Below are 13,159 nucleotides of genomic sequence, written 5' to 3'. Positions count from 1 at the left end.
CTCCCGGTGCGCAGGCGCGGGGGGGGTGTTGGCGCCAAGCTTCGAACGGGGCGGCGGGGTGGGGGTTGTTCCCGTCCCCTCCTCTCCCCCCCGTCCCTGCGTGAGGCGATGCTGCGGCCACCGCCCCACCCGAGGGGCCGCCGGCAGGTAACGGCCCCGCGTGTGGCTCGGCCCTGCCCCGCGGTGTCCCCGCTGCTCCACCGGAGTCCCTCCCCTCTCCTCACAGCCCGCCGGGGGTTTGCGGTCACCGCGGGTGTGGAAGGGGGTGTCCGGTGACCGGGCTCATCCCCTGAGGCCCCAAGGAGACCCGGGGGCGGCTGCACAGGCCGCACTCCGTGCTTGGGTCGTTGCCCGGGAGGAGCTTTCCCTCACCGGGAAGCAGCGTGGACAGGTCAAATCTCTTTTTTAAAATGTGCTTCTTAGTGTTTAATTTCTTTGGTTTTCTGTCTCAGGGCAGCCCTTACCCTGTTTTAAAATGCCCTGCTTTCCCATGGTTTTGGTTAGGCAGCGCGTGTAACGCGATCATCGCCAGGGAAACTGATTTTACTGTCGAAGCAATAAACGTACTAAACGGTGAAGTCCTACGTCAGTCTTATTTATACCTGTTTTTTAACAAAATCGTGAAACTGGCAATGTCTGCTCCACTTGAAAACAACTTTGAATCAAATTCTTGACACATAAGTTATATAGCGCTTGTAAGAGTATATATGTAATAGTGTATATTCCACCCCAGCCTATAGTAGTGAGTGTGGAGTTTTGATTTGTTTTCAAAATGCCTCACAGGTGTTCTGCCTTTTCCATCTTGGTTTTCTCCTGTATTTGCTGAGTATTTTTATAATCTCCAGTATAATTCTCTCTGCTCCTCTTGTCTGCTTTTTTTGCACCATGTTAATCATTGTGGTGTTTGAACACTCACATCACAGTCTTAAAGCTAAGTAAGTTGGGTAATGACACACCAAGAAATGCAAGAAGGCAGGCTTAGGACTTGCGGTGCCACATTGGAACAGCAGTGTATGAAAGTGTTTTCTTATTTCTTCTCAGGCTTTTCAACAGCTGTTCCAGTAATGCTATGGATAAGAAAATGGCTTACAAACCTGTGGAAAGACCAACTTTTTTTGAAATATTTAAGGCCCATTGCAGTGAATCAGGTACAGCTTCTCCAAAGTAAATAATTTTTATTAGGATTGCTTTCTGTGCATCAATATATTATACACATTTGCTGTATGTTCAGTAGGAAGGCATCATGCAACTTGTTAGCTGCTGCTCTGGCCCTTAATCTGTATTTGCTAATATCTGCATTTTGTAGATTTCTTTAAATTTTTATTCGTAGGTTTTTTTCATGACATGTGCTTAGCTAGTTTTTGTACTTGCTTTTTTAGCCGCTATGTCCATATATATCCACATGCAGACCAGGTTTAGTTTTTTGCCAAATGCACCTGTTGTAATTATTAATGAGTTGCTAATGTTAAAAGGAACCTGTTTAACTTGCCAGTCTGAGCAAAATAAGAAAGACACTAAGAGTATACTTATAATTTAAAAAAAACCTGGATATTTTTGTGCTCTTTGGTTGGTTTTGTTAATTGTCTGAGAAATTGGTTAGACATTCTTACATGTTTTGTGGGTATCAGAGTTCAAAGCCATGCAGAAACAAAATAAACAGCAGTATGGCAATGGAAGGAGCAATGTGTTTTTCTGTTAGCATTTAAATGCCTAATGTATTTTCAAATCCTGCACGTAGAATCTTTTTTTCATTTCATATGGTTTTCTGTATGTTTTTCTTCATAGATTTAGGGCCCATCAGCCTCAACTGGTTTGAAGAACTCAGCACAGAAGCACCACCATATGAGCCTAAAGTGTTTGGAGAGCTTGATGCTCCCTCTGGCTGGCTTGATCAAACATCTTTTAAAACTCCAAGGACAAAACCGTCTACATACACTCAGCTGGCATCAACTCCACTGATCTTTAAAGAACAAAATGCAATATTGCCACCTTGTTCTTCTCCTGAAAAAGAACTGGATCAGAAAAAAAACAGAACGAGTGAGTAATTTTTTTTAAAGTGATACTTAAAGGCTGCTTGTGCCCTTCAGAAGCAAAATACTTTTTTTTTACCTTTTGGTGTTGTAGCTGATGATGTTACAGTAACAGGTAATGCTATTGTAGGAATCGTGTGACTAAAAAGCTTATTTTAGTAGTCTTCTGAAGATCGTCTAAAAAAATAGAGAATAAATCTTAATGAATTCAACCTTGCGATAAAGTGGTAATATATACACAAAATTCCCTGTATAAAAGATACTGTTGTGGTCCAAATACTCTAAATACTGTTAATATAAGGAGATATGAGCTTATTAGTGTAACCTTTTGACTGAGAATCAGAGTGAATTTTTTCAGCTGTCTCATTTTTGTTTTATGTAAGATCTCTGAAAGTCTTTTCAAGAGAGAGAACTTACCATGCTGAAATATGATGTGATCTTAGGGCACTCTGTAGCCTTTCTTGGAAAAATTTGGAAGCACTAAGCTCTTTGAGTTATTAAAACTGTCATAGAAAGAAGTTATATTTTTCCATTTTGAAAAATAGGAATTTCATGAGGTACTTCTCATTGCATTATTTCCAAATCCCAAGTACATCATGAAAGTACGTCATGCTGCTCCTTTTTGATGTACTCATCCTCCTTGGACAGAGAGAATTTTTTCTAGGGAGAATGTGTGCAAGAATGTATATCTGTTTTATGGGAGAATGTCTAACCCCATTCCTGAAGCACCTGATTTGTGCATCTCCTGTGTCTGTGCCTTTCTGTTAAGCTTTTCTAAACAGGTTACAGACAAACACAAGACTCCGTTTATTACCAGAATTGTTCTTAGATCCTAAAGCAAACTTTCTAAAGGGGCAGAACTGTACTGCTGTTCAGACATACTTTATAACAGTGCTTCCATGGAATATCATTACCATCTTTGTTTTTCTGAAGTTTACTGCTGAACTTCTGCTCAGTGTATTCTCAGCTGAGAACATGTTTCTTCTAAATGTAGCTGTTTGGATGTCACAGTGTTAAGTCCCTAGGGGATTCTTGGTAGCGTTTCATAAGTGGCAAACAAAGGAACCTTATGATTCTTCTGTTCCAAAATGGTTAGTTTTGCTCTGTGTTTGTGCAGAGTTTACCTGTGACTGGCCTGAGGTCTTCCAGTTTTCTTAGTCAGATCCAAATGGCTCCTGTAATCTAGGTTTTTCCTCTTGTGAAAACAAGAGTATGGGTGGAAGCTGGTGGATTTCACCTTGGTGTGATATTGGGACGCAGCTGTGCTGTGAATGTGGGCTCAGGAACTCAGAAGCAGAGAGAAATGCAGGAATTGAAGTGTAGTTTCTTATATTAAAGTAGTTCGGAAATTTCTGAGTAGTGATTCCTTTGAGTAGATGGTTGTTCATGTAAGGGGCTCACTGTTCAGGAGGATTCTGCTGCATTGGTGGGCACACACTCTTTTGCCTGGAGCTGCTTCTTATAAAAATAGCTGTTGCGGCCAGTGGCAATGACTAGCAACAGTTCAGGAAATAATTTTTGCTTTATGTTGCTTAAGAATCAAGAAGTGTATGACTTAGTAAATTTGAGGGAAAGCTGATACAGGTGTATGTTTGCATGTATTGTGTTCCTTCTAAGAGTAACTTCTGCAATGATAAGAAAGGCACAATACTGAAAATTACTTTAATAATATCAAGTGAATAAAGTGACATAATGAGGGTTTTTTCAGCTGTGCAGTTGAAACATGTTTAGCATTGTTTGGATTTAAAATTTGAATATATTTAAAGTACTAGAGGAGAAATTACCATTGGGTTTTTGTTTCTGAAGATTTTCGAGTTGGCTTTTTTTTTAACTAAAATTGATGCTGCATAATTTTTTTTTAAAGTTTGTCTTGAAGCTTTAAAATTGAAATTATTACTTGTAGTTTTGCAAAGTTGTGTTGATTATTATATTGTGTGTTGTAGACGGAGAGAATTTGATAAGCCCAAGTAACAGAAGAAGGAAAGTAGACCAAGAAAATGAAATACTTGCTTCTCCTCCTGGTACCTGCCGCAACTGTCTTGCTGCTAGGTATGGTAAATATGTCAAGACAAATGAAAAATAAACTAGATTTTAAGCAAAAAGCAATATTAAACTCACCGTATTTACCTGTTAACTTTTTCATAGCAGTGAATAATCTTGTATGTCTGGTAGGTTTTATGATACTTTTGGGTTGCTTAAGTGAGTTAAAATAAAGCACAAGCTAATTTTGAAAATTTCCTTGATTTTAGTGATCTTCCTTTCTATTTTTCTACTCTTTCACAGCTGGAATATGTCATTTGTTGACATTATTTCAGCTTTCCAAATCTTCAACATCCAGAGAAAGAGTGGTAGTGATGTATCATGTGCTTCTCAAGTAGTAAAGCTATTTATAGTATTTACTGAGGTTTTTTTTAGTAATAACCTTGATTTTGACATTTAAATGTCTATATTTATATTTATAAATTTATCTATATTTATATTATAAATTTGATTAAAGTACTCAAGTTTACTGATTACAAAACCAGTTAAAATAATCATTTAATTAAAATCAGTTAATCCAATTTGCCTGGTTTCATGCAGCACATTACAGAGTGCATGATTATATTTAAATTTATTACTTGCCAGAAAAATTATTACTGAAAATTAACATATTTCACAAAAGAAACTTTTTATGGTTTGTAATAGACTTACAGTAAGGTTTAAAATACTGACTGATGGTTAGGAGAAATCTGCATTTTATCTAGTCAGGGAAATAGCCATGGTTGCAAAGAAAGAAAATAAAATGGAGTTGTTAATATATGTAATATATTGAAGTATTTCATTATTTTCAGAAACTGAGAGGTGAAATTAATATTTTGATTTTTATTCTGTTTTGCAGTCCAGCTATTTTAAGGAATACTTATAGAACACCTCAGAGAAATGCTATGCCTGGTTTGTATTTTCTCTTTTTGGTTCTACAAAGTATTTTATATCTCTAGATAAAAATCCTTTTTACATAATGTTTTTTAGGACCATATGGAAGCTTGTTTTGCACACCAAAACTTTTGGAGGTATGTATTTTATTTATGCATTTTGTTTCCTTTTCCTGAGTAATACATTTAGAATTCTGCATAGAAAATATATATATATAATTGTTAAATGTATTTCTAGGTCAGAACTCCAAAATGTATTTCTGAAAGTCTGGGAGCAGAAGTGGATCCAGATATGTCCTGGTCAAGTTCTTTAGCCACACCTCCTACACTTGGTGAAACAGTGATAAGAGGTATTTCTAAGAATGAACAATTGCTAAGGGTTAAAAACTTCTGGGTTTGACGCTGGAAGTTCACTGAGTGGGAACTGTTTGGTTTTCTAATTAAAAAAGACAGAACTCTGACAGTGATGCATAGTGGGTGACTTTAAATAATGCGGCCCTAAACAGAAACAGTTTTCTTCCTTTGTATGAGAGTTTAAGGAATATAAATTTAGAAATAACATAGCAAAGCATAGGAAGAGGATTAGATAATGTTTTCTTTGCACTATCACAAAACTAGATACTATTGGGCTAAGTCTTGTATGTTTATGAAGTCTAAGTAGGTAGCCTGTGGAGTAAACTTCCCAGCAGCAGCATTGACTTCAGCATTTTAAACCACTCACACTGTGACTGCCGTCCTATCAATGCAGTGAGACAGACTGGGATACTGATCCAATTCAAGACCATATTTCCTGGATTGTTTGGACAGGGCAATTCCTGGAACTCATTTACTGCACAGCTGCACAAATGAATGGGTGATAACTGTTTTGGTGGTAACTAACAGTGGCTAAATATCAACCCTCAACCTAAGGTGTTGCTGAAAGGGGGATTTCATTAGCATATGATAAGCAAAATGAAATTTGACTGTATGACTTGTTGATGCAAATGGGAAGACCTGGATGTCTGCTTATCTCCTGACGTAGTTTAACAACATGAAAAAGAGCAATCACTGTATAAAGCGTATAGACCATATGTGATAGTTTTCACCCTAGGCCTTCCTGGAGACCAGCTTGTAACCAGGAAGGAGCTAGAAGAGTGACAAAGGAAGTATTCCATATCATTCCTTTCTGTAACACAACACATAAAAAGGCGCAGATAAGAGAGCTCGTTCTCTCTTGCGGTGGCTGAAGGCGACAGGTCTCTCTGTAGACGCGCTTGGCTTATATAGGCCAGGGCCTGCTGCTCAGACCTGCCATTGTCTCCGGTCTCTCTGGGAGCCATGGGGGAGTTGGCACCTGCCTTGCACAGCTCTGCTGTCCCGCTCAGGGAAGTATTTAATTCGTTTTTATATTTATTCATTAACTCTCTATTAACAGGTATATTTAGGAGATATTTGGTTTTTAGGTTTCTTTTTATCCCTGTTTTCCCCCTCCCTTTTCCCTTTCTCCCCCTCGGGAGTTCCCTGTTGTGTATAATATATTCAAATTGTAGATATAATTGTAAATATATGTAATATATATATATATATAAATATTTGATATAATCCCGTTTCATTTGAACTTCTTTCAGTTTTTTTTTTCCGGTGGTTCGTTTTTTTTTCCCTCACTTGGGGAGAGCGGGAGGGGGTAGGAGACAGCTTGGGCTTGGGGGGAGAGCCAGGCCAAACTGATACACCGTATAAAGCATATTAAGAATGAATGCTAGAATTGGGAATCTCTTTTGGGAGGGAAGAGCTGATACTATTCACAGGGCTATTGAATTGTGCCATTTTGGGTGGTCATGGGTTGAGAAAGATAAGAGCTGTAAAGAAAGGCTGGGGAAAGTACCCATACATTAATAATGATGTTCTGGGAGGTGAGCTGTGGTTTGAGCTCTCATTCTCCCCCTTCTCGGATGATCCTAGGATTTTACAATAGTGATGGTCCCTCTCTCCCATCTGACACCTGCGAAAAGAAAGAGCAAACTATTTGGCTGCTACATAGAGCCTGTGAAACGTGTTATTGTAATATACTGCTCTGTAGGCATTTTAAAAATAGGGTTCAGTTTCTCCTTTTGCAATGTAGTGAAAAAATATTGCTGCTGTTTTGGGAGGTAATGGGAAAAAACCAAAAACAAATTCCTAACTCAAAGATCTGATCCAGATCCTTGGGCAGAAAAAAATAATGAGTAGTGCCATGAATAACTACTTGAGTAGTGTTCTCGGGTGGTAACTGATCTACCTACATAGCAGAAATCACAACCTATGATTTGGAGTGTATTGTGTATTGTGCTGTAGGACTCTTTAGTTAGGACTTCTGGTTAGTTTTTAGTAGTTTTTTTTGTTCGCAGACTTGAGTGGCATTTAAAATAATCCAATGAAAACCCTCCCAAAACACAACTGTATTTGAACACACTCAGCAGATCACTTGGGAGAAGATAAATTGACTTGTCTGTCTTTCTCCTAAAGCTAGAGAGAATGATTCTGTTTCTGAAGCAAAGCAACAAGATGGAAGAGCAGATAGAGTAAGTAGTTTTAAGAGCTATGTTCTTCTTTCAGTTAAGCTATTTGGTTACATGCTAACATTCCTTGAGCCAAGAATGAAAAATTCTGTCATTTTCATTTTAAGCTCTCCTCTTTGGATGGTTTTTGAAGTTACTGCTGACAAAACTAAATTTGCAAAACATGGCTGTACACTGTATTTTCACAAATAACCCTATTTGAGAAATGTTTTTTGCTGTGTTTATTAAAAAACCCAACAACAAAAAAACCCACCGAAACCACTTGGATTCAGCAGCAGTGGGTGTTATTCAGAGAGAAATCAAACCTAGGAGTTGCAGTGTGCTACTTATGTGAGGGTTGGTTGGTTTGTTTTTCTCCCACTTCTGTCAAACCTTTTGGAAGTTATTCATTGAGAATAACTTCTTGTGCTTAACCAACTACACCTAGAGCTGGGTTTTAATTTCAGTCCTTTGATACTGTTAGGGAGAGTTCTTGCATAATTGTAATTTCACTCTGTGTATGTGAAAGCTGAATGATTATTCAGACTGAAAACTGAGGATGGCACTAAAAGGATTCAATTATAAGGTTAAGTTTGATTCTTAACTACCTGAAACTTCACAATTTAACAAACCGTTACAAGTTAAAATAAGCAAAATGTCTTTGTCCTTCCTGGTATCTCCTTTGTTCCCTTTTGAGAGGCTTATAGTAAGCTGCTGAACCCATTCACTGCCCTTAAGTTGACTGCAGAATGAAACTTGATTTGCATCGAAAATGGGGATTACCTGCTTATTTGTTTTTCAAGTGTACCTGTGAAAATGTTTCCTTTTGTTTTAAGAGATGCAGCATTATTCAGGTACTGCAGTAAATGTCTAGAATTGCATGCCTTACTGTTAAAGTGACACTCACTGGTATGTACTGTAACAGCTTTTGTCTTTGGTTTACAGATTTTGCACAACTTTTTTTCCAACTGTGATAAATGTCTTGAGATAAGTGATACAAGTATGCCGTTGGTACCAGAGGCAGTCAAGCTAAATGCTGAAGATGATGGCAAAGATTTGGGTATGCATTGATGCTTTACCTACTAAGTATACTGTGAAGCAAGACTGAGGATAAATCTACATTGTAGGTCTTGGGCTGCCGTTATGGCTTATTTCTTCTGCCAGCTGTGTACTTACTCCCACTTCCTGAATTAATTCAACTTTGTCAAACTAATGTAGCCTTAAAAAAGGGAATGTCTGGTGAGTCAGTGAATTAGATCACTGTCCTTGTTAAGCTGGATGACAACCAGATTAGTACTGTGAAATGTGCTCACTGTAGCTGAAGACATGAGACTGTGGAAGAGCAGAGAGAAGTGGTACAGGCTGAAGGGGGAGCAAGACTACTGCTTCTAGGTATTGAATAGGTTTAGCTTTGTCATGAAGTTTCACCCCAACACTCATTATTCTGTGGTGAGCTTGGTTTTTGATCTTGTTATATCCTTTCTTCATTTACTTCACCTCCTCAAAGTAGGTAATTCTAAATGTGACAAATGGGAACTTTTTGATTTTAGTTCAGAAATTATGGTAGAAGGGAAGAATATTACCAGAAATTTGTTCAACGTGCACAGGTGTAAAAGGGTGCTGTAGGGATTCACACAAACTAGACAGGACAATATATTCTTAGGATTGTATGTCTCCTTATCTGAATTGAACGGACTGCCCTTAAAAAAAAAAGTTTGGTACGTGTAAGTACTGTGAAAAAATCAGTTTAAAATTTGAAAAGAAGGGCTGAGAATGCTGGGATCAGGAGGCATTGTTGCTTGTAGAGTGATATGCAGTGCTATTTTTATATGGTAGGTTCAAATGTCCTGAGAAAAATATGTTTGATAGTAAACCTATTCAAGTAAATTGTAATCGGTAAAATACTTTTGGAAATTGAGGACAACTTAATGTGTTGGTCTATGTTCCAGTATGTCTTATTACGTTGCATACTACAGTAGAGAAGGCCAGTTAAAACAATGTCTAAATAAAACAAGAGGGGGAAGAAAACCATTTCTCTTAAAGTACAAAATAACTTGCAAATTTTCTTTCTTTTCTATGTCTTCCCTTTTTGATAATAGTTAGCTTGGTATCTGAAGATGCAATGTGAAAAGAAGGACAGCTCAAACCTCCGTGTTTGTGGCTTTCAAATGTTGGTTTTCTCTGGAATAGTGTTGTATGATCATGAAATGCTATTGGTTTTATTAGGTATACATTTTGTTTCAGTTAAAGAAAATAAGAGATCATAATATATCAAATCATCAAATAATATCACCTTCCAGTGAGTTCAGAAGTCAAAATTAACTTCCCTGATTTTTTTTTCCCCTGGCATGAGTGTACAGTTTGAGACAGTATCTGTACAATCTTTCAGATAATCCTGGTTTTCTGTAATCCAAAAAAGGTAGTGTCTATTGTTTAAGTAAAAAGAAATAAGCTGTGTCTTAGAAATCCCTACTGACAAGTTATTACAGGATGAAAGAATATGGACACAGAAATTACTTCAGAGGCACATACTTTAGTAAGGGAAAAGGACCCGTACACTCAATCTGTAGTGTTGCAGTTTCTTTTTTGAGATCTCCTTTAGTGAAACCTTCTGCCACTTAGGCATAAAATAGAAAGTAAAGAGAATGAGTAACTGTTCTGTTGCCTACAGTGTCAGCATGAACCCATAATGGATGTATTACATGTAACTGGATGTGCATGACCAAGTACTGGGAAACTGGAAAATCTTTTGGATATGAGGCTATTTAAAAATTCTAATAGAGAAACTTATAGAATTTTAAATTACAGAAATTGTACCTGAAAAAGGCTTATGGAAAAAGTTAAGCTATTGGTTATATGCCCAAGGAAAACAGAAGACAGTGATGTTTTCTAGGTACTTCATTATGACTTCTTTGATATGAAAAAACCTTAAAAAGTACTCTTCGAATAAAACCTAGCTATATTCTTTAATGTGGACTGTACTGATAGGTAGGTCTTGGTTCATACATTTGAGAGGGTAATATTTTTATTTCGTACGTATAAGCTTGTAAGACTGTCTACAAAGTAGAGTTTGGGTTATTTTTCTCCCACTGTATATTATATTTGTGCACAAACAAAAAATTCTCATTATTTTTCTAATATATTTCTGATCATGGAACTACTTAAAAGCTTCCCAATCAGTTAAGAGATTGAGAATATTTTCTAAATCCTTCTAGAAGCTTTACTATTCTATATCGTAGCAGAAGACAGTTTAATAAATTAATCGTTATAAAAGAGTTTCCTTAGCTGCCAGTTATAGATAAAAATAGGCAACTTCTTAATGTGTCTGATACCTACCAGCAATATAAATTTTGGAAGGAAAAAAATCTAGATATTTTTCTTGTCAAATTTACCACTCATGCTCCTGTCCTGTCTGGAGGGGGAAAAAAAAACTTTTTTGAGAAGCTGGGTTTCATCTTGGAAACCTTAGCCACTACGGTCCTCAGGAGGCCAGGGAATCTGCATGTATGAACTTTGCCTCCTGTTTCCTCTAACAGCTGCTTAAATTTATCTTTACAAACTTGCTCCTGAGTAAAGGTAATGACTATAAAATTGAAAGCTGTACCTACCTATAAAAACCCAATGCTGTTCCTAAGTTATTTCCTAAAACTTAATTTTTTTATTTCTTTCCCTCTGCATCTTCTCTAGAGTCAGAGATGTTAGATGGCTTACTTGTTGAGATGGATAGCTTTGAGGACACATTCAACATGCCCACTAAGACAAGTGGAACTCTTCTGCTGATGCCACATGCTCTGGATGCAGTAGAGAAATGTGAGATAAACACAGATAAAACACTCGGAAGGGAGGATGTTCCCTCTGAGCAGCCTAATAGAAGAAAGACTGGCATTTCACAGGAAGTGAAAACAAACAGCTGGACTGAAAAAAGCCACTCTACTGAAATGAACGGTGCTTTACTGCAAAAAAACAGTGAAGGTACAGGAGATGGTAAAGATGGCTGTTTAACAGGACACAGAAAGGAATTGGAGTCGCTTAGGATCTCAGGAGACGTGCAAGATTATAGGACACACAAATCATTTAAGAATGAGAAGCCTGTTAAAGAAGCTGTGCAACCTTCATCAAACCAGTGGTCTCAACTGAACTTATCTGACCTTGACGTAACTCACTTGGAGATGTCTGTATGTAGCTCTCCACCCTCTGACTTGCATAGAGAGGAAAATTTAGGAGAGAAGTCAGTACTAGTGACTAAGGACGATGCTGTAGAAACATCTTTATGGAATACTTCAGGCTTGATAAAAGCAGAAAGGCTATTGAGTGTCAATTTGTCAGAAAAATGCTATGAAATGGAAAATGCTGAAAACAGCCCAACATCAGAAATAACTCCGTTAAAAGCTGTGTCTCTGAGTGTTCAAGATCCAAAGTTGGTAAAAGGACGTGCAGCCGAGGTTTCCAAAATGAGCTTCTTAAACTGCAACGCTTTTTTAATTGAACATACAAATGTCACAGAGTATTCTGTAATCTACAATGGCAACTTTTCCAAGCATTTAAAAACAACTTCTAAATCTGTCGTAACTGATGTTTTGTCTCACCCACTTATATGTAGTGCCACATCTCCAGGTGATTGTGATGACCTACATTTAATAAATAGTGAAAATACTCTTAGGAAGTCTGGCTTTAAAAGCCTGAATATGTTATCCAACTTGAGAAAAAGATCCAGGAGATTTATTTATACAATAAATAATACTTTATTGTATCAAGAAGAAAAAATACAGAAAGAAGTAACCTCTGAATCACCTATTCATCCTGTATTACCCCATTCGGAATCTGATTCATATGAATTTAGAGGCTGTCAGGTGGCCAGTGATGTTGAACAAGGTATGTGAAGCATTTCATCATTTGTGGAGGATTCATTATTTGTTAAGAACCTTTCATGTAAATGTTTCAGATAAAATCTTGTAAATTCTTGTGTTTGTGATAAAGTAGCTCGGCAACTGGGAATCAACATATAGTATTGGTCTGTTATATAGTGATAAGAATAACGTTATTTTCAAGTAATCTTGTGGTAGCTTTTCTCAGATTAGTTTCTGCAATAGAAACTTTCCCCTTGAACCATTATTCTAATTGACAAGCTTAATTATCTTTGTCAATGCTGGTTATATATCCACAGTGTCAAGGGCCAGTCTGTCTGAGTTGATAACTTCTAAAAGATCATAAAGAATGTTAAAGTTGTATTGTTACTTTTCTAAAATAAGGGGATTTAAGACTGTACATCTGTTGCCTCCAAAAGTACAAAATATTTTAAAAAGAATATAATGAAAGCAAACAGGCGCTCCTATTTTTAGAAGCTGTTGTTCCTGCTAGAAGCGTTATGTTAATATTAGGAGTTGAAGTATTTTAAGTTTGAAACAAATCCTTATGTTGAGACGCATGGAATGGAAGTCCATCTTTTCAAATTTCAATACAACTGAAAATTTATTTGTTGGTTTTTACCTGATAGCATTAATGGCAGCCTAACTCACTTGTTTCTGGCTATTAGAATACAATTAGATTAAATATATCTCCAGTCTTTTCAAGGTGTTTTCATTTGAAAACAAAAGTGATACTTATGGTTCCAGGGTTAAGCATCTGTAGAAATGATCTTAAGGGCCAAAATTTTGTGAAAATCTGAATTTACATGTGTTTGAATAAATTTATTAACCTGTTT

General features: G+C 37.0%; 1 protein-coding gene across 3 annotated transcripts in view; it reads left to right on the top strand.

The window, feature by feature from the left end:
* The window catches only part of BRCA2 (BRCA2 DNA repair associated), a 37,786-nt gene continuing 24,627 nt past the window's right edge, over window positions 1-13,159 (top strand). Inside the window, exons 1-10 of one of the 3 annotated variants that reach the window (XM_027728940.2) lie at window positions 1-6; window positions 1,042-1,148; window positions 1,786-2,037; window positions 3,974-4,079; window positions 4,909-4,961; window positions 5,040-5,080; window positions 5,181-5,292; window positions 7,427-7,482; window positions 8,404-8,518; window positions 11,146-12,330. In XM_027728940.2, the coding sequence (XP_027584741.2) occupies window positions 1,070-1,148; window positions 1,786-2,037; window positions 3,974-4,079; window positions 4,909-4,961; window positions 5,040-5,080; window positions 5,181-5,292; window positions 7,427-7,482; window positions 8,404-8,518; window positions 11,146-12,330 (1,999 nt within the window). In that variant the 5' untranslated portion in view covers window positions 1-6; window positions 1,042-1,069. Of the gene's footprint in view, window positions 7-42; window positions 148-301; window positions 392-1,041; window positions 1,149-1,785; window positions 2,038-3,973; window positions 4,080-4,908; window positions 4,962-5,039; window positions 5,081-5,180; window positions 5,293-7,426; window positions 7,483-8,403; window positions 8,519-11,145; window positions 12,331-13,159 lie in introns of those variants that run through there. The other 2 variants (XM_027728939.2, XM_027728943.2) reach the window with 2 other exon arrangements.

This window comes from Pipra filicauda, unplaced genomic scaffold, assembly GCF_003945595.2.
Source record: "Pipra filicauda isolate LSUMZ 115617 unplaced genomic scaffold, ASM394559v2 scaffold50_size3627746_pilon, whole genome shotgun sequence".
NCBI classification, from domain to species: Eukaryota; Metazoa; Chordata; class Aves; order Passeriformes; family Pipridae; genus Pipra; species Pipra filicauda.
Note: the sequence above shows the minus strand (reverse complement) of the source record. Positions and strands in the feature narration are given on the sequence as shown.